This window comes from Vulpes lagopus, chromosome 4, assembly GCF_018345385.1.
Source record: "Vulpes lagopus strain Blue_001 chromosome 4, ASM1834538v1, whole genome shotgun sequence".
Classification (NCBI taxonomy): Eukaryota; Metazoa; Chordata; class Mammalia; order Carnivora; family Canidae; genus Vulpes; species Vulpes lagopus.
Genome location: NC_054827.1, coordinates 47,268,124 through 47,290,517, shown reverse-complemented (window position 1 = coordinate 47,290,517; position 22,394 = coordinate 47,268,124). Strand labels below are relative to the sequence as shown.

The following is a 22,394-nucleotide window of genomic DNA, read 5'->3' as shown; positions in this document are numbered from 1 at the left end:
AGTAGCCAACTCCTGGCTAGACACACATCCAACAGGACACAGAATGCCAGCCTCCCCTTCAGTCAGACACCTCTTGTCCTTAGTGACTCTCTTGGAAGCCCCCTTTCTTGGAAGTAGCACCTTAGTTTGCAGAAAAATCATGCTGCTCACAGAAGCTCAGTGTTCTCATGAGGGCAATTTCTCATTGCGAACTAGTGCACCGCCACTGACTTTATAGAGAATGTTGGGTTTCTGAGCTTGGTTAATTTACTGGTACAGCCAGTTAACATAGGCCCTGTGGTCATGAAGGACGTCAGTTTCTAAGGTGCATTCTTAGGAGGCTTGGAACCTGGTCTGGTGAAAGGGGGTGGTTTTCAGGTGAGCCAGGGGACCAGCAGCATTAGCATCATGTGAGGGTTCGTTAGAAAATGCAAATTCTTAGGCCTCAGTCAGAAACCCTGGGTTGGAGCAATCTGTGCTCTAACAAGCCCTCCAGATGATCCTGATGCACCCTAAAGTTTGGGAACCGCTACAGTAGTGGGTTAAGAGTATAGACTGTGGAACCAGAGTACTGAGCTGTATGACCTCGGGTAAGGTACTTAACCTCTCTGGGTCTCCGTTTCCTTAGACAATGGAGATAGTAACAACACCTATCTGCTAAAATTGATGTAAAGATTAAGGCAGTTGATATATCAAGTGTTATATTGTAGCAAGTGATCTTATTCTGTTGTTTTCAGTGAAATCTTTGGAGCACACATTCCCACACGGAGCCTAGAGTGAACCCTTGCTCCTTGAAATGTTTTCCCCAAAGAGCAGCAGCCACTGAAGCGTTACCTGGGAACCTAAGAGAAATCTCTGGCCCTCCCCGTCCTTTTGCACCAGAATCTGCATTTTACAAATAGGTATTTGAGGGGCAGCCCGGGTGGCCCAGCGGTTTAACGCCGCCTTCAGCCCAGGGCCTGATCCTGGGGACCGGGTATCGAGTCCCACATCAGGCTCCTTGCATGGCGCCTGCTTCTCCCTCTGCCTGTGTCTCTGCCTCTCCCTCTCTCTCTCTCTCTGTCTGAATAAATAAAATCTTAAAAAAAAAAAACAAAACCAAATAGGTATTTGAATAGCAAATGGGGTATTAGATAACTCAGCTTTTGGCGCACTAAAATTCTTTGTTAACTAAGAATCTCCTGGGACTGGAACTTACAACTTGCAATGATTTCTACCATTGATTCTGTTGCTCACCGAGGATTTAGAAACCCTAGTGCACTTAGGACAGCTGATTTCCATCCTTTGAAAAAACTCAAAGCACCTGTGTTGCTCAACTTGGCAGGCACTCGACCTACAAAAGACAGCATTTGTTCTAAGAAAAGTAGGTTCGTGTGGAAGAATGCTGAGTGTGATTAACAAGTAGCTAAGAAATTAATCCTGTGTTCTGTATTATTTGCGGTTCTTTCACATAGCTCATATTAGTGCATCCTGTAAGAGTTTATTGAATGAGTGTTCTTTATCCAGGCAGAAATGTAGAAGGTTGGGCCTTCTACAACCTATTTTTATGGAGACATTTGTTGGAAATCCTATTTCAAGGGAGCAAAAGCCAACCTCACTAAAACCATGCCTTGGCAAAACTCTGCTGTCAAATCTGCAGTAGAGTAAAGCAAGAGGCCAACCATCCAAGAGGCCCTGGAGTTGAAATGCAGGGCTGAGGTGAGAACAGTAATTATAAATCTGGGAACAAAAATGTTATAAAACAAATTGGCCTCTCAGTGCTCTGAAAGCTTTACCACAAAACTTGACAGCAGTACATTCAGCACAGAGTTTATAAATTGGGTTGTTTGTGAAATCGTATCACTTATCAAGCACCATTCCATGTGGTGCACCGGGTATCCTGCTCGGGGAACAAAGGAATCTGAGGCAAATACTTTTATTTTTTTTCTGATTACCCCTAGATGAAGTATTTTCTCCTCCCTCTAAACACTGACCCCATCATATACCTTGCAATTCTTTGACAGTTATGTACTAGAGGCTTGTGATATTTTCTCTTAAATCCTTGAATTGTTACTCCGTATTTTGTAGCTTTTCCTGTCTGTCATGTACCTCTCCACTAGAATAATGCAGTTGTTCTTCACATTAAGGAAGGTGTCAATCTGTGTAGGGACCAGATTACTTCAAGCTCGCCCTTAACTTTCAGGAGTCAGCTCTTTGTAGACCTGTAAGTCGTTTGACAAATCCTCACCTTTGACAGACTAGTCTTTTTCCCTCCAGCCTCACTGGGTTGCCAAAAGTCTAGCTCTGCCACTCAGCTGCCTCCTGAAGATCACTGTATGCTCTGAAGCACAGGTAGCCCTGGTGTAAAAGCAAGTGAGGAAAAGTACATCAAACAGGTGGCACATAACTAGGATGCTAGTTAAATGAGAAAATATCCATGTGTGCATTCTGGAAGTGCCCCCACCATTGTTGCCACAGTGCAGAGCTGGAGAGGAGCCACTGCCCAGAGGATGGAGGAGGTGAAGGAGGTGGAGGAGGTAGAGGAGGTAGAGGAGGAGATGGAGCAGGTGGAGGAGGTGCCAGACCAGTGAGTGGGGAGGGAGGTGAGGGAGATTGTCAGTATTTAAACAGACCACATCACACATGAGTACAAGCTACTGGTGGTCCTTGGTTCAGGAGGCGTGGGGAAGTCTGCTCTGACAGTTCGGTTTATTCAGGGAGGTGTTTTTTTTTGTTTTTTTTTTTTTTAAAATACGACCCAACGATGTAAGAGTCCTACACAAGGCAAGCTGAAGTGCATTGCCAGCAGTGTATGCTTGGAATCCTGGACACAGCAGGAACAGCAACTGACAGTGGTGAGGGACTTGTCTATGAAGAATGGCCAAGGGTTTGCTCTGGTATATTCTATTACAGCTCAGTCCATGTTTAATGACTTATAGGACCCGAGGGAACACATTTTATGGGTTAGGGACACAGAACATGTTCCAATGACTTTGGTTGGCAATAAATGTGAGCTAGAAGATGAGCGAGTAGCTGGCAAAGAACAGGGTCAAAATTTAGCAAGAGTCAAAGATCAACGTTAATGAGATATTTTATGACCCGATCAGATGGATAGATAGAAAAATAGCAGTGAAAAGAAGCCTAAAAAGAAATTATGTCTGCTGGAGCAGATCTCAGCCAGATTGCAGGAATGCCTAATTGAGAAGTGCCAGCATTCTGGACTTTAAAAATTAAATCTGGGGGTGCCTGGATGGCTCAGTGGGTTAATGTCTGCCTTTGGCTCAGATCATGATCCTGGGGTTCTGGGATTGAGTCTCCAGTTGGATTCCCTGCTCAGGGAGGGGTCTGCTTCTCCCTCTGCCACAACCCCTACTCATGCTCACCCTCTCTTGCAAAAATAAATAAAATCTTAAAAAAAATTAAACCTGAAGAGGCATCTTCTATTTTATATATTATGTGAGGAAGTTAACTTTTATACTGATTTGCACAAATCCCCTGAAAAAAAAATTGTTCTGTGTATATCTCTTGGAAAATAAGACCATAGTATTTCTCCTTTTCAATAGAAGTTGTAACAGATGTGAAAATAAATATAGTTGACTCTAATATGATTACACAAGAGTATGGATGCATTCCAAATGTTAGATATTGTTGCTATAATCAAATGATTTCATGCTGACCTTTTTATCATGATTCCTCCCTGTCAAACACTGTAAGTTGAACCATTATACTTTGTCTGTAATGATGTAGATTGTGAGATTTCCCCTCAAACTCATTGCAGCAGATAACTTTTTGAGTCATTGACTTCATTTCATTTTTAAAAAATTATGAAATATCATTATCATTATATTCTAATTAAAATTGTGCATAATGCTTTTGGGAAAATGGGTCTTTTATAGGAAAAAAACTGGGATAAGTGATTTCTATGGCTTTCAGAGCTAAAATGTATAAATATACTAAACCAAAAAATAATAATGAGAAAATATCAGTAATTACATTAAATGTAAAAGGACTAAAATACTCCGGGTAAAACTCAGAAATGATCAGTCTGCACTAAAACCTAATGATTCTGATTTTATGAAGTCTCCGATTTTCAGAGACACGCATCTAAAATTCAAGGTGGAAAGCAAAAGAGTGGAACAAGTTAACTCATGCAATGTTAATCAAAAGAAAGCCACTGTAGCAATTTTAAGAATAGAAAAAATAAACTGTAAGGCAAAAAATGTTTGTTATGCAAATAGAGGATTACTTCATAAGGTTAAAATACTTTACTTGGAAGCTTTAATGATTTTAGATTTGCATGTGCACCGAAAATATGATGTTAAAATATGGAAAGCAAAATTAACAGAATTACAAGGAAAATTAGACACATCCATAATGACACAGGGAGATTTTCACATGTGTTTTTTTTTTTAAATTTTTATTTATTTATGATAGTCACAGAGAGAGAGAGAGAGGCAGAGACACAGGCGGAGGGAGAAGCAGGCTCCATGCACCGGGAGCCCGATGTGGGATTCGATCCCGGGTCTCCAGGATCGCGCCCTGGGCCAAAGGCAGGCGCCAAACCGCTGCGCCATCCAGGGATCCCTTCACATGTGTTTCTTAATAGTAGATGTGGAATAAAAGAAAAATCAGTAAGGGTACAGAATGTTTGGACAACATGATTAATAAGCTTGATACAAACAAACATAACACTCAAATCAAGACATTGTTAGGTCTCTTTGGTCCTGGAGAAGAACACATATTTAGGGTCATGAGATTTTTAGAAATCCGTTCTTCCATTTGGAGTACACATGCAAGCAAGAGTAGGAAAACACCTGTGATACAGACCTGTTGCCACATCATACAAGAGACTATAACGTCTTTACACTTATAACCTGAATATACATGTTGTAAAATTAAATTTCATCCATCCCTAATCCTATCAGTCTGGTACTAGTACTGTAGATGGTATTTTTTTCATTATTTAGTGCTGGGAATTGACCTTGATGACAATTATCATGTTGTCTAAACTGATCACCATTTTGTTAGGACGTAGAACTCAAAAGTACTAATTATTTCTTAAGCTACAGTAACTCATTGAATTCCACCCAATCTTATGGGCAAGATGTAGAGGACTGCTCAGGGGCTCCAGGCTCACAGTTTAAACCATTATCAGAAAAACCTCATATATTTGACCAATGTTACATAAATATGCAAAATTACAATAAAAAAATCTCTGGATTTAAGTGTAGTTTATACATTTAAATAGTCAGTATTCTGCAAATGAAGGGTAAATATTAAATGGCCATTTCTACTATAAAAGACACTACCTTTGGAAAACAGTACTTCTATCTTAGGAGTGAGGGGGTGGTGTGTAACAAGGTGGGGAATGAAAGGAAGGATGGAGCAAGATGCTTTTTTTGGAAGGAGGATTTTTTTTTAAAGATTTTATTTATTTATTCATGATAGACATAGAGAGAGAGAGAGGCAGAGATACGGGCAGAGGGAGAAGCAGGCTCCATGCCAGGAGCCTGACGCGGGACTCGATCCCGGGACTCCAAGATTGCGCCCTGGGCCAAAGGCAGGTGCCAAACCGCTAAGCCACCCAGGGATCCCCCGGAAGGAGAAATTTTTTTTAATACCCCCTTTTAACCTTCTCCATACATGTTTGATCAGTTGTCCCTACTAGAGCAAGTTTCACTCTTTCATTAGAAAAGTGCCTGGACTAAGAATTATTTAAAAAATATGAAGTGGCTTTTCTTTTTTAAAGAGGGAAACTGAGACTCGATCTGAAATACATATTTTGTTATGCCACCATCTTTATTAAAACAGATATAACTCTTGTTTGTAATCAATACAGTGCATAAAAATAAGCAAGGCAGACATTGGAGGAATTCCATTTATTGTGGATGCATTTTCACAATATATATTTATTGCAGCGATCAATTATCAGTGAAAAATATCAAGTGTTTATAAAACTTTTAGGAATGGCAGATTCACAGAACATGCTAGTCACCTTGCAGTCTTACCTCTTAAAGATAACAGAGAATGGTAATCAAACAAGTAAACAAGGAATTTATTTTTCAAAAGATTAAATCCAAACTGAACAAAATTCTACCCTAAAACTTATTCCATCCAATATTGGAATAAAAGTCAGGACTGATATACTCTCTTCTCAACTTTAGACTTTCTAAAAAAATATATAATAGTGATCAGGAGAAGCTCTTATTCAAAAGTACAACAAAGCGATGTTCCCTCACCATGGGCCTTAATTCAAATTTTGATCCATTTCACTCCAATTATGGGAGTCAATGCTGAAATCAGGCACTGCATGTGAATTCTAGTTCGTTTTATCATAGACTCACGTCTACTTTGTCATGGGTGGATGACCTGTGCAGTCTTGTTGGCTTTCCCTCCTTTGGCCCAGGTGTGCTAAAGCTAGAGGATTCAGCAACTCTTTACTGATTTATGAGGAAAACAGACTTTGGAAGGCAGTGGTCACTCCTCATGCCAGCCTTGCCCTGGCTAGCTCTTCTAGGGCAATACTGTAGATTATAAGAGTCATTTGAGAGGCTCCCTCAACGTGGTAGGAATTGAGACTAAGACAATTTTGGTTAAGTCAAATGAGGTATAAGTTTATAGAATTACACTGCATGTATATTTCTATGCTAGAAGGTATTGCCAAGACACTGGAGTTCTCTTTAATCACTTATTGTGGAGAACAGATGAATACTTACACGCTAAAATAAGATGTGATATCTAGACTGTGTGTGTAAAATCTAAAAATGAAAGTCGATAGACTCTAGGGGAAATGGTCAAAGTAATAAAAGTTACACATATTTTTTGAAAATTCAATGTGGTATCAACTTATGATGAGTACCAATGACGAATAAAAATAGAAAAGTTTAATTTAAAAGATAGTTCAGTCTATTAAGAATGGAAACACTGTCATGGCTCCTCCATGTTGGCTTTTGCTTACTTTTCTTCTCTGCTTCCAGACATTAGCCAAAGTTGGTCTCAGTATACCCACACGTGTAATTCCAACCTGTACAGTTTTGTGACAAAAATTCTTGTCTTCCAATTTTAGAGAAGGAAGAGACCTCATTTACCATCTAAGCCAACCTACTGTGGACTTGATTTTAAGAAAAGAGTTCTGAGCCAGCTTTGAGTTTGACCCAGATGGCAGATTTAGTACAATACACACTGGACTTCAAGATTGTTTTTAATTATAAACTAAATACTATGCTTTATAGAAAATGTCAACTACTTTTGACACTTCTAATCTCTCTTCTTACAGGTTATTGGACACTGGAAACATATCAATACCTATCCTGCCATGAATCTATTGGCAAATATGAAATATTAATATAATATTGTGATTTTTAATTTTTAAAAAGCTGTGATATTGGCTAGTTACAAGGACATATTGCTAAATATAATAGTCTAGCACATAAAAAAGCTTTCTACCATTAGTGTGTTTGCATATGTGTATGCACATACATACATGATCAGGTCATCTAAAATGTGGTTTGCTATTGCTACCAAAGAAATCCACAAGCAACCAACCTAAAGAATCAGTACCAATGTCAGCTAACATCATAATCCAATTTAGATATTCATCAGCATGAAAAAAGTAATACCTTAACAGTACATCTTTTTCTTTTTTTTTTAAGACAATCACTATTGCAGTATCTCAAATCTGAAATGGTCTACTTTCAGAAAGTGTTAGAATTGCCTTCTAAGATAATTTCTTCCATGCTTTATCCTAAAGTGCAGAAACAACATGACTTCTGTATTTAAAACAAAACAAAGCAAAACAAAACAAAACCACTCATGGTTTTGTTTTTCTGGGCACTGCACACATTCCTCAGGCAATTTTCAACTTGAAGCTCCTTTTGTTGACTTCCGGTGTGGTTGGTATCACTGTTCAGACACAGAGTTATGATGATCAGTAGGAAAGTCTCTATTTCACAGCATGGGTTTCTTTAGAAACAGGCTCCTGTGCAAAGGCAGTACTTTTACCATGAACATCTCTAGACTGTGATTATTAAATATAGTGACAATATACATGGGTTTACTGGGATAATGAAAAATAAAACAAGGGGAAATGAACTCAATTTAGTAAATCAACATAAATATAAAACAGAGCAAACTAGCCCCTCTTCAACTGAGCTGGTCCAGCATCTTGAGCGGCTACTTTGGGTTCTTTCTTGCACTGTCTCAAACCTGCTAAGAGAAGAGAGCTTTAAATTCACAGGCCATGGTGTTCCAGCCAGATGTTTTGTGTCAGAGGAAGAAAAAAAATAATTGAAATATGGTAGGAATAAATATTTATGAAAGGGAGGATTACTGTTGATATTCTATTCAAATATGCTCCTCACCTTCTAGTCTACCCTCTCTTTGGCTGATTTTTTTTTACTTCTCTCTCTTTCTTCTTTATATTCCCCTTCCTTATCTTGATCATTAGCCTTGCTTGTGGCATTCACAGTCAAGGAGTTGTGTGTGTGTGTGTGTGTGTGTGTGTGTGTGTTTTCTTTTTAAAACTTTACTCGAAGGGCCAGTAATCTGTAGCATGCTTTCTGGAACAGGCACACATGATGAATGGCTCAGTCTTGGCCACGTCAAGGACAATGGAGAAGTAGAATGTGTTTATCTTTCCTCTTCTCCTGTTTTTTATTTCTTCCCTCCTATTCTTACACCCTGACCCTTGAAACTTATCTGGGCCACACTCTTATTTGCATACCATTTCTTTTCTTCAGCTAGTTGCTAGAAATCCTTGCTGACATATTCACGAATACCAGTGTGGGGAGTCTGCATTTTCGAATGTGCACTTCCATCTCAAAGGAGTGACTGCATGAGGTGTAGTGAGCCTGACATTTTGGAGTGAAGGAGTCACCTACTCTGCTACTTCATAAAATCAGCTCTGGGTCTCACGGTTATATTATCATGATCATGATCATGATCATGATCACTGTACAGAGAGCTTCTTGGTATAGACCGAGGATGAGTGGGCAGTGTAGGTGAAGACTCACCCTGTCACCTTTCCACCTTGTACCACCACACTGCACAGTTCCAAGCAGAACCATTCAGGTGTTGAATGTGAGTGGTGTTCTCTTGAGTGGTTACCATTCCAGATGGTCTCCATACTCCATTTCCCAGAACTCTGGCTCAGCGGAATATTACTCAGAGAGGCTTCATGAAACCCGTGCTGATAGGCTATGAATAGCTGGCGCCCTCTTCTCAGAAAGCAGCCCATATAGACATTTGGACTGCCATTTCCGAGAGGTCGGAGATGGATGCTAGAGGGGCCGTTGATGGCTTAGGCCAATAGAAGTTCATCCTTTGTCTTAAAATAGAAACTAATAAATGATTCCATTCCCCTACCCCCCACCCCCCTCCATCAGGAGAAAATTGTGCTAGGAACTTTAAGCTTTCTCTTTTCTGCTGACTATGCAACCCTCAAAGGAAAGCAGCATGCACAGTGGTTAAGAACGCAGGTTCAGACCAAACTGCCTGAGTTTTGACGCAGGCTTTGCTAACTTATTATTGTGTGGTTTTGGGGAAGTTCACCTCTCTGTGCTTTGTTTTCCTCAGCTCTAAATGGGGGGAGTAATAAAAAGACCCACTCCACAGGGTGGTGGGAGCATCAGATGAGATAACATAGATTGAGAAGGTAGAGCAGCGCCTTGCAGAGTGGACATAGTGGTGAGTAGTGGTGATAATTATTACTAGATACTTTTAATATGTTTAGCAATGACTTAGAAAAGTTATGTAAAAACCGCCTTAAATAGAGAGACTGGGCCAGTGGATTTTGCTGGAATGTAAGAGCAATCAACGAATCGAGAGATGGAACAGCACGTTAGGCCAGACATAGGAGCATGTAGAAGGGAGGAGAAGGGAAGTGAGATTCTGTTGCTTCAGGGAACAGTAGGGATCCTCTGGTTGCGTTCGAGGGGTTCCTCAGTCCTGGGTTTGCTTGAAAAGTGCTTCTAAATTGTCCCCTAAGCAGACTGGCCTAACCCTGCTTCTGGTTGCTCTCTGATTTCTCTCCCACTTTCCCTCTATGAAAGGAGGAGACTGGGCTAACTGCTCAAAATGGGGAAGGGCTACAGCCAAAATGAATTAGCTCTTTGGACAACAAGGAGTCCTACGATCAGTCTGAGCATCATTCAGATATTGTTCAGAGCCTCCTTTATGAAGAATAAGCATAGCCATTGACCGGAGGACACACACACACACACACACACACACACACACACACACACAAATAAATCCAAGCATTCTTAGCCATGAGTTTCTATAGGGGGGCAAGTTTTGCCTGACTTATATTAGTTTTTTGCCATAGCAACCTTGGGTCCTAGGCTTCTGACAGTGTAATGGTTCCAGAAAGCAGCTCTGGATCCACTTAGGGAGATAGAGGTTTCTCCCTAGGTGATCTTCAAATGGCTGTGGCTCCAAGCCTGGACCGTGTAAGGAAGTATATACCCTACAACCTCTGTTGTCAACACTCCTACCACTGTGGTGCTTCTAGAATGTCTTATTGTGAACCACTCTACAGGTCCAGACTTTTTACGTTGTTATGACTGTCAAGCCTACAATTCTGAAGGCCCCGTGACTTCATTTCTCATTGCACCATATATAAGTTTTTAGAAGCTGATGGTTGCCTAGAAAAGGCTATGTGGATCAGTGATATTTCTCATTTGATCCTGGGATGTCACACTGGAGGATATGGCAGGAGAAGAACCTATGAAAAGTAAATCTTCCCAGTAGATTACCTTAGTGGGAGAAGTGACCTTATCCACAGATTGCTTTTCCCAGAGGTTCCGCTTGCCAGATACGTCTCCTGGCCTCAAATCCTAATGAAGAAAAAGCAGAAAAAGTTGATAGGTGGCCGTTCATATTTTCTGGCCAGATACAAATAAATCATCACTTCTGTTGTTTGTTTGAATCAGCTTCTTGTTTGATACACTTGATCCTAGTGATTCAAAATGGGTAGAATCAAAAGGATCATTAGCCACTGTTTGCTTTTTATGATGTTTGGATCTATGTTATAATATGAGAATGGGCTGGAATTAACCAGCATGCAGTTCCCGTCCTCCACCAAGGACTTACAGTTTGCTGATCAGCAGAACTGGAATGCAAGCACACTTCACGTAATGTAGTCATTTTTAACTTTCTATGCTCTTAGAAGTGAATAGAACATACGTTCCTTTTAAATAATTCTTTTGGGGTCGGATAAGCATTTCTTTCACCTCTTGCAGATGAACTTTCTTTCAGCATCCTGCTGTATCCCCTAAACCCTTAGGATTTCAGTGCATACCAGCCTGCCTTCCAAACGCCAACACTCCATTTCTTTGCGTGAGGACTTTCTCTGGCTACAGATGTCCACTTTGCTCACCCAGGAGGCAGACTGGAAGTTCAGAGAGTTAACATACCCAGGAGCAGTCCTCAATCACTCACTGATGAGATCTGGTGCAAGAATATTTCTCAGGCTCACTCACGCCCCAGGTAGAACTGTGAAGCATGTGTTCTATGGAGGCTTCCAGGGTCGCCCCGGTGGGGTTAGGTTTTCATAGCCCGTGTGGTGAGTTGCTTAATAGTCTTATTGGCTACCTTCTTTTCCCTGACTCACTTCCTGGAATGTTTTCTTTGCCTCCCAAGTAAATTACTTATACTTGAATTACTATTAGGGTCTGCCTCTGGGCAGCTCAATCTAAGACACTTTTATAATTGCACTTTCCTCAGATTAAAATCATTTTGGGTTTCCTGAGGAGTAAGTGGGTAATTCAGAAGTGGATCAGTAGAGCCTAGCCCTACAAAAGGGAAGATTTACCACAAGTTGTACCCATAAGAGAGGTTGAGTTGATCACATGTGTGAGAGCATGTGGAAATCTTGGGAAGAAAACCCTAAAATACGATTGGCAACAGTTACATAGCTTTGATTGGTTATTTACTACCTCATAATTAATCTGGTTTGGATAAGGATCCAAATTTCTGTTTCCATTTACTTTTCTTCCAGCATTTGCTTACATTAGTACTTGGCAAAGGTGGTTCGTAGAAAATAAATGTGTTTTACTGAAATAGTAATGTTTATTTTGGCAAAACCTTTTCTCATTAGGAAGGCAAAGCTAATAACAATTGCATTTATCCACAGACACTGGTCTAAATGGACATATTTTTGATAGATACTATTGAAATCTTGACACTGAGAACGCACTGGTTAAATGGTAGCATGTGAAGCATTTTAGATTTACCTTAATCTTACCAAGTTTCTGGATTTCTGTTGTGGCATGGATTCCTGATATTCTTTTAGAGAGTTACACCTATTTAACTTGGAACCAGTAAGCAACAAATCAAATTGTTTTGAAGAATTCCACTACATTTGCCAATATAGGTAGAAGTTGCCAAATTGTCTGGAAGACTTTTTAAATTGGGGAAACTATAATTAGGAACATACTAATGGAAGCTCTGGAAAGTGGCTATTATGGCTAGTATTACTTTATTTATTTGATTCATATAAAACAATTATAATTCTTTCACATGAATGTTCTACTGAAGAAAGTGAATTGTATTTCCCTTAACTCCTGCCCTTTAATCTTTTGAGAGCATTCACACAGTCTAAGGAGTCCATCTTAAGAAAATATTCGCATCCAAGTGGTAAGTTGGCATTTTTAATCAAAGGGGAAAAATAAATGGAATTACCTGACCAGACTACATTCTAGAGAAAGACCCACTCCAGAAGAAGAGGGAGAAATGAAGGCAGGAGAAGCAGGTTTCCAATCAACCAGAGATCAGAAAATGAAGAAGAGAATTCAGCTGAGAAAGACATTGTTGGAGGTTTGTTTAAACAAAAAGAAAGACAAATTAGCACTTAAAATGCTGTATATAACATGTAGGTTAGACAGAAAAAAACAGTCAAACCAGATAAAGCAGACATACTCAGAACTGAATTCCAGTTACAAAGTTACACCAAAATCCTGTAAATTCTGCCCACAAATCCCAGTAGATGTCCCAGTAAAGAATCAGGTGTAGATGAGGGTTTCACTCTGAATAATTTCCAGGCACCCTAAAAAATATTAATTTGACAAACTACCTTGAACACTTTTAATTTTTAGCACATATTAAAATTATTACATAACTAGTGGTAGAGGGTGGTTTTTCTCTTCAGGGAATTTTAGAACAGAACATGAGTCTCATGGATTATTTCTTTCCTTCTTGAGGTTTCACTGGGTGAGGACTATTTTGGTGAAAGAATTTTCCTCTAATTTTTCCTTAGTGGCCACATGTCACACATTTGCCAAAACAAACTCAGGCTTTCCCTTCCACCCATGTATACCAAGGAATATTAACAAGGAGCTGAGGATAAATCCTCTCTGATCCCAAACCAGAAGGCGCAGTTGGGGGGCCTCCTATTCGCTGTTATCTTTAGGTAATCCTCTGACATCCTGGGCTCAAGCTCAGGCTGCCTAAAATCCCAAGGGTGTCAAATTTAGATGCCTGCTGTCAAGGGCCAGGCTGGAAACACAAGTGCCTAAAGAGGCCTGGTGTAAGGAGACTTAAAAAAAAAGAAAGAAAGAAAGAAAGAAAGAAAGAAAGAAAGAAAGAAAGAAAGGAATCAGGGAATTCAAGAATGTATGCCTCCACACCTAAAAACATGTTCAAATTACAAATTTATAAAGGGAAATAAAACACACCAGCCCCCAAACTACACAGATCTTAGCTGCAGGCCACCAGCGTGAGACCTCCTGAACAAGACCTGCACAAGATCCTTGGGCACACTCAAACGAGCTTTTATTTACAACATCATTACATTTGTTTCCTTCCGATCAGACCTTCATCCAAGGAGCCACACTAGCCTGTCTTTCTAAGCTGCCATTCCAGACTTAACCTTTTCCTAACAAGTTTTATGCATCTGCAGGATCCTTTCAGCCTGTTCTTCATTTCAGAAATCTTGTCTCTTTTCTGCCAGACCCAGGGTGTCTATGGGTTACCCTCTTGCCCTTGCTGGGGTCCAAGTCATGTCCTCCTGCAAAGAGACTGCCATGTTGTTTATTGAGACTTTAACATGGCACTGGGGGTAGTAAGCCTGGGATGTGCATGAAGCTTAAATCCGCTTACCAAGCACACTCAAACGAGCTTTTATTTACAACATCATTACATATGTTTCCTTCTGATCAGACCTTCATCCAAGGACCCACACTAGCCTGCCAAATCCAATGGGACATGGGAAAAAATATGTCACCACAATCTATACTAATTGTTGCTTCCTTCTTTCCTTTCCTCTCCATCCTCTAGGAGGTGGTCTAGTGAATTGCTTCCTAAATCACAGGTAAGGCAGGCAATGGTTTTTCTAATTTCCTTATAATAATTTTTGGTCCTACCAGAAAGTGGGCTTTTCTTGAATGGAAACCTGCACAGTTATTATACCTGCTGTGTTAATAACTAAGTTAAATCTCTTAACCTCCCCATTAGGATAACACAGTTGATGACAAACTCATCAGTTAAGGTGCTGCTAACAGAGTAGAGGTCAAGTCTTGGGCCAAATACAAGAATATAGTATGGTATAAAAATGAACAAGATTGTTAATACTGTAAATGTGGAAAAGTAATCATCTCATTTAGTGATGTGCCCTACTCATCAAATAGGAAAGCATATACCTTTTTCTCTTTAGCCTTTCTATCTTGTGAGATCTTCAGTGGGTCCATGAACTTGATAAATTTGTATCAAATTCATGTTTGTAGAGGAGAGGGTCCTTAAATTTTATTAGGTTTCAAGAGGTCCAAGATTCAGAAGGGATAATAATCACTGGTCTGGACACACAAAACCTATATAAGTTACCATTATAAAAGAAATTTCTACTCCTTAGGTTACCCTGGATGCTGGGGGAAATTTGAAGCACTAAAGAGAACGGACCTTTTGGGTATGATCCATTGCCTAAACTCTCTCTAGGTAAAGGCCCCTCTTTCTGTATCTATTTGGATGAGGTAAAGAATTTTTTTTTCAATATGTAGACTTTCCAATTTTAGCTTAGGTTTACATTAGTTTTATACTTCCTGAAAGCCCTCATGCAAAAAAATCTCAGGCTGAATGGTAATCAAGTGACTACATGGAGTCATGCCCACAAAATGTATGGAAATAATGCCATTTTTTTTTCGTTTTAAATTGGAAAAGTGATAAACTGTACTGATGATTTTGGAGATTAAATATGGAGCCCAACGATGCAATTAAATGGTCAGCAATGCAGCGGTTGATGATTTAGCAAGGCTTTTCTTCTACCTCTAGCTTGGAGTAGTTTATACCAATGGAAGCTGTGCTCCCTTGGGCACCAACAAAGGTATAAAAGCAACTTAATAGAGAAAGTCCACAAATATATAGTAGGGAGCTTCATAAGGCTTTTGATTATAATGATAAATGCAAGGCAATTATCACAGACAGTCAATGAAAAATTTAAGAGGACATTTTTATAGTAAGATAGCCACACTTAATAAGAAAATGTTAGATTTCCAAAAATAACATTCATAACCGTTTTTATAGTTTCCAGTTTTACTGTGTTGTTTGCTCTTTTTCTCCAAATGACTTTCCTTTGGAGGTGTTGACAATAAAATCAAAGCAATCATTTCAACAACTGCCCAATAACTATATTTTTGTGTTAAGTTACAGAAATTAGGCAAATTAGAAAATATGTGTTCAAAATAGCCAACATACACATTCTTTTGGGAATAAGTCTAGGAGTGCTCTTGACTGAGACGTGGCCAAGATAATTTGACATTTTCACTTTAAGATTCCTAACTGTGATTTATAAAATGGAAGCTAAACAAACCGGTTAAGAGTGTAAATGTGAACAGCGTCGAGCTCCAGCGAGCTACTCCACTCAGGGTGTAGAGGTGACTGTGGTTCCATTTTACCCTCTGGGGCAAAGGGTACGGGCTGCTCTAGATGTGCTCTCTAAATCTGAGACCCTCCTCGTTTGTTATTCAGGGTGACAGCAAAGAATAGGAGCATTGTCTTTCCTAGGCAAATAGACGAACAGCTTGTTTTCTTCTGGTGTTGGAAACTGGGAGATCAAAAAACTTCAGAATAACTCGAAGCTACTTACAGAAGGTTTGGGAGCGGGTGACTTATTTCCATCTGGGGTTTTAGTTAGCCATTCGTTGATGCGGCTGGAAACCCCCACCTTCAAGCCAGCAGTCTCCTACAAAGTCAATAATTCATTATTACAGAAAAAAAAAACTTTACTTGGAAAAGACTCAAAATAAGTAACCTCAAAATACTATTATTAGGTATTACTTTGCATAACCATCATGTGACACTAATCAATTATTGATCTCTATATTTTATAGTTTGAATAAAATGAGCCTTAAGCTTGATATTTAAAGACTATGTTAGGGGTGCCTGGGAGGCTCAGTCACTAAGCATCTACCTTCAGCTCAGGTCATGATCCCAGGGTCCTAGGATGGAGCCCTGCATCAAGCTCCCTGTTCAGTGGGGAGTTTGCTTCTCTCTCTCCTGCTGCCCCTCCCCTCATTTGTGCTCTCTCTCCCTCTCCCAAACAAACAAATAAACAAAATCTTAAAAAAAAAAAAGACCATGTTATCTGGTTTTCTTTCCCCTGTACCTCACCCCCTTCCCAACTCCAGGGGTGGGCGATTAATTTCAGGCACCTCATTTGGAATACTGTGGCCAGAGCATAGTACACAGTCTAGGCTCCTGAACACATTGTCTCTGAAAGAATTAACATCTTCTTCACTGCTTTTATAATTAAGTAGTGTGATTCCTTAAAAAAAAAAAAAAAAAAAGGAAAAAACAAACCCAACCTCTAAAATTAAAAGACCAGAATCCTATACTGACCTTATTTGGTGTGCCTGACACAGTAGGGGACGAAAATACATTCCCTTTCTCCCACATGCTCTTGATATTGCGTACACCTTCAGCAGGAACGGGAAGATCTGAGGCTGCTGGCTTTACAGGTTTTGTGGTTTTTGTTCCCTGAAATGTGTGAATTATTTTTAGGGTGGGTGCTGATAAGTTTGCTCTCATAAAATTATGGTGAGCTTGTCTTCCTCAACATTATCATTCAAAATTCATTATGATATTTTAAAAAGTTCACCTTCACCAAAAGTTGTTGTAAAGCTACATTCGGACGGTATACAGACCTCACATAAACCATAATACCTACAGCTGAGGATCTTTCAAAAATGAAATGATACCTTTTACTGGGACACCAATGATTGTGGAGGTGATATTTCATGTCATTTCTCCAATAGATAAGTGCTTTATGTGTGCAGGGCACTGTGCTAGGCTCTGGGGCTATAGAGCTACTCAAGACAGTCTGCTCTGTAGTCTCCAGGGGACTTAACATCTTAATAGGAGGGAAAGACAGTAACTAGTTATACAAGTATTTATTTCACATCGTGGTAAGTGTTCTGAAAGACAAATGTGCTATAAAGCATGCCCAGAGAACATACATGAGGGGAATAATACTTAGTTTAGGGAAGAAAGAAGGCTGCTCTGAAGAAGTGACATTTAAACTGAGAGACAACAGAAGGTTTGGAAGTGGTGAGGCGAAAAGAAGGAGCAATGCCATTCTACATACAAAGGACCGACGACAGGACGTGTTGGAAACCTGAGAGACCTGTGTATGGAGAATATACCAGGAGGAGGAAAGAACAGATGTAAAAATGAAAGCTGTGCATTCAAGACCTGTTTCCAGCAGTAGTGATGGGCATAACCAGAATCATGCATTTCTCTGGTGGTCCTGCTCTGTGGCCTGGGGCACGTGCTGCAAGGCCTGCTAGAGCTCTGGTCGACTCAACCACAGATAATCACTATCTGCAATCTGTCTTACATTTTATTGGACATTCAATCTTGTGAAAAAGCAACTCTTGAGTGTTGGGACTTGAGTATTCATTTGATAAATCATCCAGACCTCTTTCTTCCTTATGCCCTCTTATCATTTGTTTGTGAACTATTGTATAGCTATCTCTGCTCTGCAGTTCAAAGAAGAGGAGAAAAATCAAACCAAGCTGAGCCAATTAATTTATAGCAGGTATTCCGATATACATCTGAAGGCTAAAACCATTGACTAAAACTACAACAGGAGAAAAAAATACATCTTGATCAATGGCAAGGTACCAAATGCTTTGGTACTTGGAAATATACTTTATATCCAAATAGTGTAGAATCCATCCCCTTTTTTGGGGGAAAGTGGTGGGAAAAAGTTGGATCAGAAAGAAGCATAAAGGGCAGCCCAGGTAGTTCAGCGGTTTAGCGCCGCCTTCAGCCCAGGGCGTGATCCTGGAGATCCTGGATCAAGTCCCACATCAGGCTCCCTGCATGGAGCCTGCTTCTCCTCTGCCTGTGTCTCTGCCTCTCTCTCTCTGTGTCTCTCATGAATAAGTCAATAAAATCTTAAAAAAAAAACAAAAAACAAAAAACACAACGGTGGCCTTTCAAGCCCAAAGCAATCAGTTTGAAATTGATGATGATTAACCTTGGTCTGGCTATCACATTTCTATTAATTTATACTACTACTTTTATTTGATACTAAACGTTTTTATAGATAAAAAAAAAAAGGATTAACCAAGGTTGCAACTGTTAAAACTACATATGGGAACATATTTTAAAAGTCGTTAAGGAAATTTTAGATATGCTTATGAATGTACAAGTAATATAGTTCAATACCAATGAGCCCATTCATTAAAAGAGTAACAGCTTCATTAAAGAATATTCTGGCTGAAAGCAGAATACGAAAATTTATTTAAAACCTTCTATAATTTATCTTTGTTACTGCTCTTCTGTAGAACTAGTTCAAAGTATAATGAAGCATCACTAATATTCTAACACAGTAATGTGGTTCCTGGACCTGATTACTGTCCTAAGCCTCTACGATCCCTCATCCACAGAGTCAATTTCTGTTTGTCCCCGACTCCTAGGCCACCTCACCTCAATTGCACTGGTGTATTGCTCCAATCTGCTGTCAATCTTGGAGACTACTGCTGCTTGATGAGTTGATTTGACACCACTGTTAAGTGAATAAACACACACACACACACGTAAAAATACAAGAGAGAATCATTCCATATATAACAGCTGATGATTCTCATTTGAACAACCAACCATATTTACCTTTTCTGCACAGATTTATTCAAAAATTCTGCTCGCTCTTCAATCTAGGAATTAAAAAAGAAAACCCAGTTAATATTTGCAGCTTATAAACAATGTTTCTCAGCCACACATGCTTGCTGTTTATAAACAATGTTTTGGGATGCCTGGCTGGCTCAGTGGTTGAGCATCTGCCTTCGGCTCAGGTCGTGACCCCAGAGTCTCGGGATCGAGTCCCAGGTCAGGCTCCCTCCCTGCCTGCTTCTCCCTCTGCCTGTGTCTCTGCCTCTCTCTCTCTGTGTCTGTCACAATTAAATAAATACAATCTTGTATATGTATATATACAAATATATGTTTGTATATATACATATATACACAATGTATATATATATATATACACAAATTTGTATATATGTATGTGTATATATATATATACAGTGTTTCTCAGCCTATGTTGCTTAGTGAGTAAAAGCACCAGAGTGTGTGTAAGAGTAATAGGGTGTTGTGTCCAGTAATTCTGCTGGAAGAAAACTACTTAGGAGGTATTTGAGAGTGAGATTTGGAGAGAACAAATGGAAAACGATAAAGAGTGAAGATACACAAAGTTCTGGAGGCAAATTAAAGACCAGACAGAAATGGAATAAAAATACCTCTGAAATAATGCAAATCAGTGGCAAAATAATTACATTTCAAGACAACTCCCCCCACCCCCAAAGCACATGCTATTGCCCTTTAGGACATATTTATATGAGTACAGATAGACCATGTTATCTAACAAAATTTCCCCACAGTGTTTTAACTACATATTACATGTGTAATAGGATCAAGTAAGAAAGGTAACTAGGAACTGTGAACTCTTGACCTCCTGCTTGGCCTGGCTTTCTAACAGACAGCTGTCAAGCCTACTGCTGAACTTAATTTGCCTTGAATGTGGAAGATAGGACACGAGTAGATCGAGACTAGGGCATGGCTCCTCAGGGCTGAGGCTCCCGTGAAACCTTTGTTAGGCCAAGGGGGGAATGACGGAAACAAGGCCAGAAAAACTGATGGATACATATGAAACAGGAAGGTCAGTAGCCTTTAATAAAATCCTTTTTCTCTTCAAAGCTAGGAACTTCCCTTTGCTAAAACTAAAGCTACTAAATCAGACGTTATATTTTACTGACACTGTATCACTCAAATCACATGTTCTATGTAAGTCAGCAATTATCTGTTGACTCCTTATGACACCCAGCTCCAGGGAAGAAATTGCCTCTGGCACTTACTGGCACTTATCACCCACCAAAATCAGCAAATAGTAAAATCTTTGTATATGACTGCCTGTGCCAAAGCACACACATGCCAAAGGGGTCCATCTTCTGCCCTGGTCAGGGCAGCCAAGGAATCTATGAGACCTCAGCTCCCCCAGGCTGGTGTGCTTCAGTGTTCCCTAGAGTCTTCTGAGGTGTTAGTGGCTCTTTTCTGGCCAGGACTGTCCTGGGACTTGTGCAGTATTAATAAACAACATTAGGCTTTTTGGGAAAAAAAATGCTTCATTCTAATAGCAGTTGAATAACATTTTTATAGATGTTAGCGGGGGCATTTCATTTTTTCCAATGATTTCTCACAATGATAAAAGCAACTCATTAAAAATAAAACTTTATGCAAAAAAGTGCTACCAGTAGCCTTGAGTTTATGGGATGCAAAGTGTCTTAAATCTTATTTTTCTGATTTTAATATAATGTAGAAGTACACCACTGGAGAAAAAGCTCCCGGGTGAATAAGGTGAAATACATTGAAACTGTGCAATGCACTGGCACTTTTAATATCCATCCATCCATCCATCCGTCACCATCCAACCATCCATCAATCGATCCATCCATCCATCCATCCTACTTTTGATCCTGCCAACCTGTCAGCTAAACAACTAACCAATAAATTATATATTGAGTACTCTATAAAGTTGAACCCTCAACAATGTATAAGACAGTGTCCCATTCTTTAAGAAGGACACGATTAGTAGAGGAGATTAGTAGAACATACGGATAAAATACTTAACATTCAATGATAGGAACCATAGTAAAGATAAGAAGAAAATGCCATGGCTATGGGAGAAGTGACTCTCTGGGTCAGTGGAGAAGTTTTTGAGTAGTTTTAGTTTATAGTTTACAGAATTTCATCAATGAGTTTATGGAAGTGAGGGTGGGGGGTAGGATTGCATGAGTTATGAGTTACAGGGGAGCAGGACATTTGTGGCAGAGCAAACCCATGCATGAAGATTTTGGGGGAACACATGCAGGGCAGGGGGTGGGTGCAGGAATGTAACACAAAGTGGAAGGAGAGAGGAAGGGCAGCCGAGGGGAGGCTTGTTCCTTATAGCACTTCTAGCATCCTCCTGACTCCAGGATGAGCTTGCTAACCCTGGCTATCCCATTAACTCAAATTATGGAGATTCTCAGAACCTGACATCTCCTTTTGTATCTATAATATCAAATACAGCTTGACTTCACTATCACATTTTGTCAGGTCTCACCATCCATTTACTGATTCATTCCTATTGGAAAATCCTTAACTTAATCTAGATAATGTAACAAAGTGTACTAAATTTTATACACCTAACAATTTCTGCACAAGGAGTTTAAGGAGAGCAGTTGGTTCTTCTGAAGACCAAGAGGTGGCACTGTTGTCCCGAAAAAACTCAAGGGAAAAAGCAAAGCACGCTATTAATTTTAGAAAATTGGCTCTCTCCTTACTGTACACCCCTTCCACCACCAAAATATGAAAACAACAATAATAAAAACCCAATTTTAAATTTAATTTACTTAAAATTTGTTCTGTGCATGTTTTACATAAGAAAAATCATTCACCACTAACAAAATTTAACTGTGAGAAACCAGGCTCTGCGTTTCCCAGACAGGGAATACAAGGAGTCATGAGAACTTAACAAAATACATGAGTTGATAATATTTTGAGGTCAAATAGCAAATGTTTTCCCTTACACTGGCATTCTACAGTCTTAACTTATGACCACTTAGAAAAGTCACAGGGCCAAGAGTATCAACAACTGTAGGAATTCAGTCGTAGAATATGAAATTGAGCTCTAAAACCAGAGCCACAGCAAATTCTTCAAGGCACATACTATGGGGAAAAGTAATAGACTGTCTGCTCCTGAAAGTATGTCTCTGTTATGTAGGAATTAAAAATGTTTTGTTTCTCTTAAACATAAATTGATTGCTCACACATGCCTCTTTAGCAGAGGGAGTGGATGAATGGCTTCCAAAGCAACACTGGATGAAATGAGAAGCCAGGAGTCTGGTGGAGGGAAGGACCAGAGAAGTAAGTTGGAAAATTCAGTAAAAGAGACATTTGAAGAAGAA

At 39.6% G+C, this 22,394-nt stretch overlaps 1 protein-coding gene and 1 pseudogene across 6 annotated transcripts in view; one reads left to right on the top strand and one right to left on the bottom strand.

Moving 5' to 3' along the window:
* The first annotated feature begins 2,468 nt into the window (after positions 1-2,468).
* Positions 2,469-3,185, top strand: LOC121488724 (annotated as a pseudogene).
* A 2,637-nt stretch (positions 3,186-5,822) lies between these two features.
* CALD1 (caldesmon 1) overlaps positions 5,823-22,394 on the bottom strand; it is a 188,341-nt gene continuing 171,769 nt past the window's right edge. For 5 of the 6 annotated variants that reach the window (XM_041753119.1, XM_041753120.1, XM_041753124.1 and 2 more), the window contains 6 exons: positions 19,063-19,106; positions 18,880-18,958; positions 16,786-16,923; positions 16,034-16,129; positions 10,713-10,793; positions 5,823-8,166 (listed from right to left, as the gene is read on the bottom strand). In XM_041753119.1, the coding sequence (XP_041609053.1) occupies positions 8,158-8,166; positions 10,713-10,793; positions 16,034-16,129; positions 16,786-16,923; positions 18,880-18,958; positions 19,063-19,106 (447 nt within the window). In that variant the 3' untranslated portion in view covers positions 5,823-8,157. The remainder of the gene's footprint in view (positions 8,167-10,712; positions 10,794-16,033; positions 16,130-16,785; positions 16,924-18,879; positions 18,959-19,062; positions 19,107-22,394) is intronic. The other variant, XM_041753122.1, reaches the window with a different exon arrangement.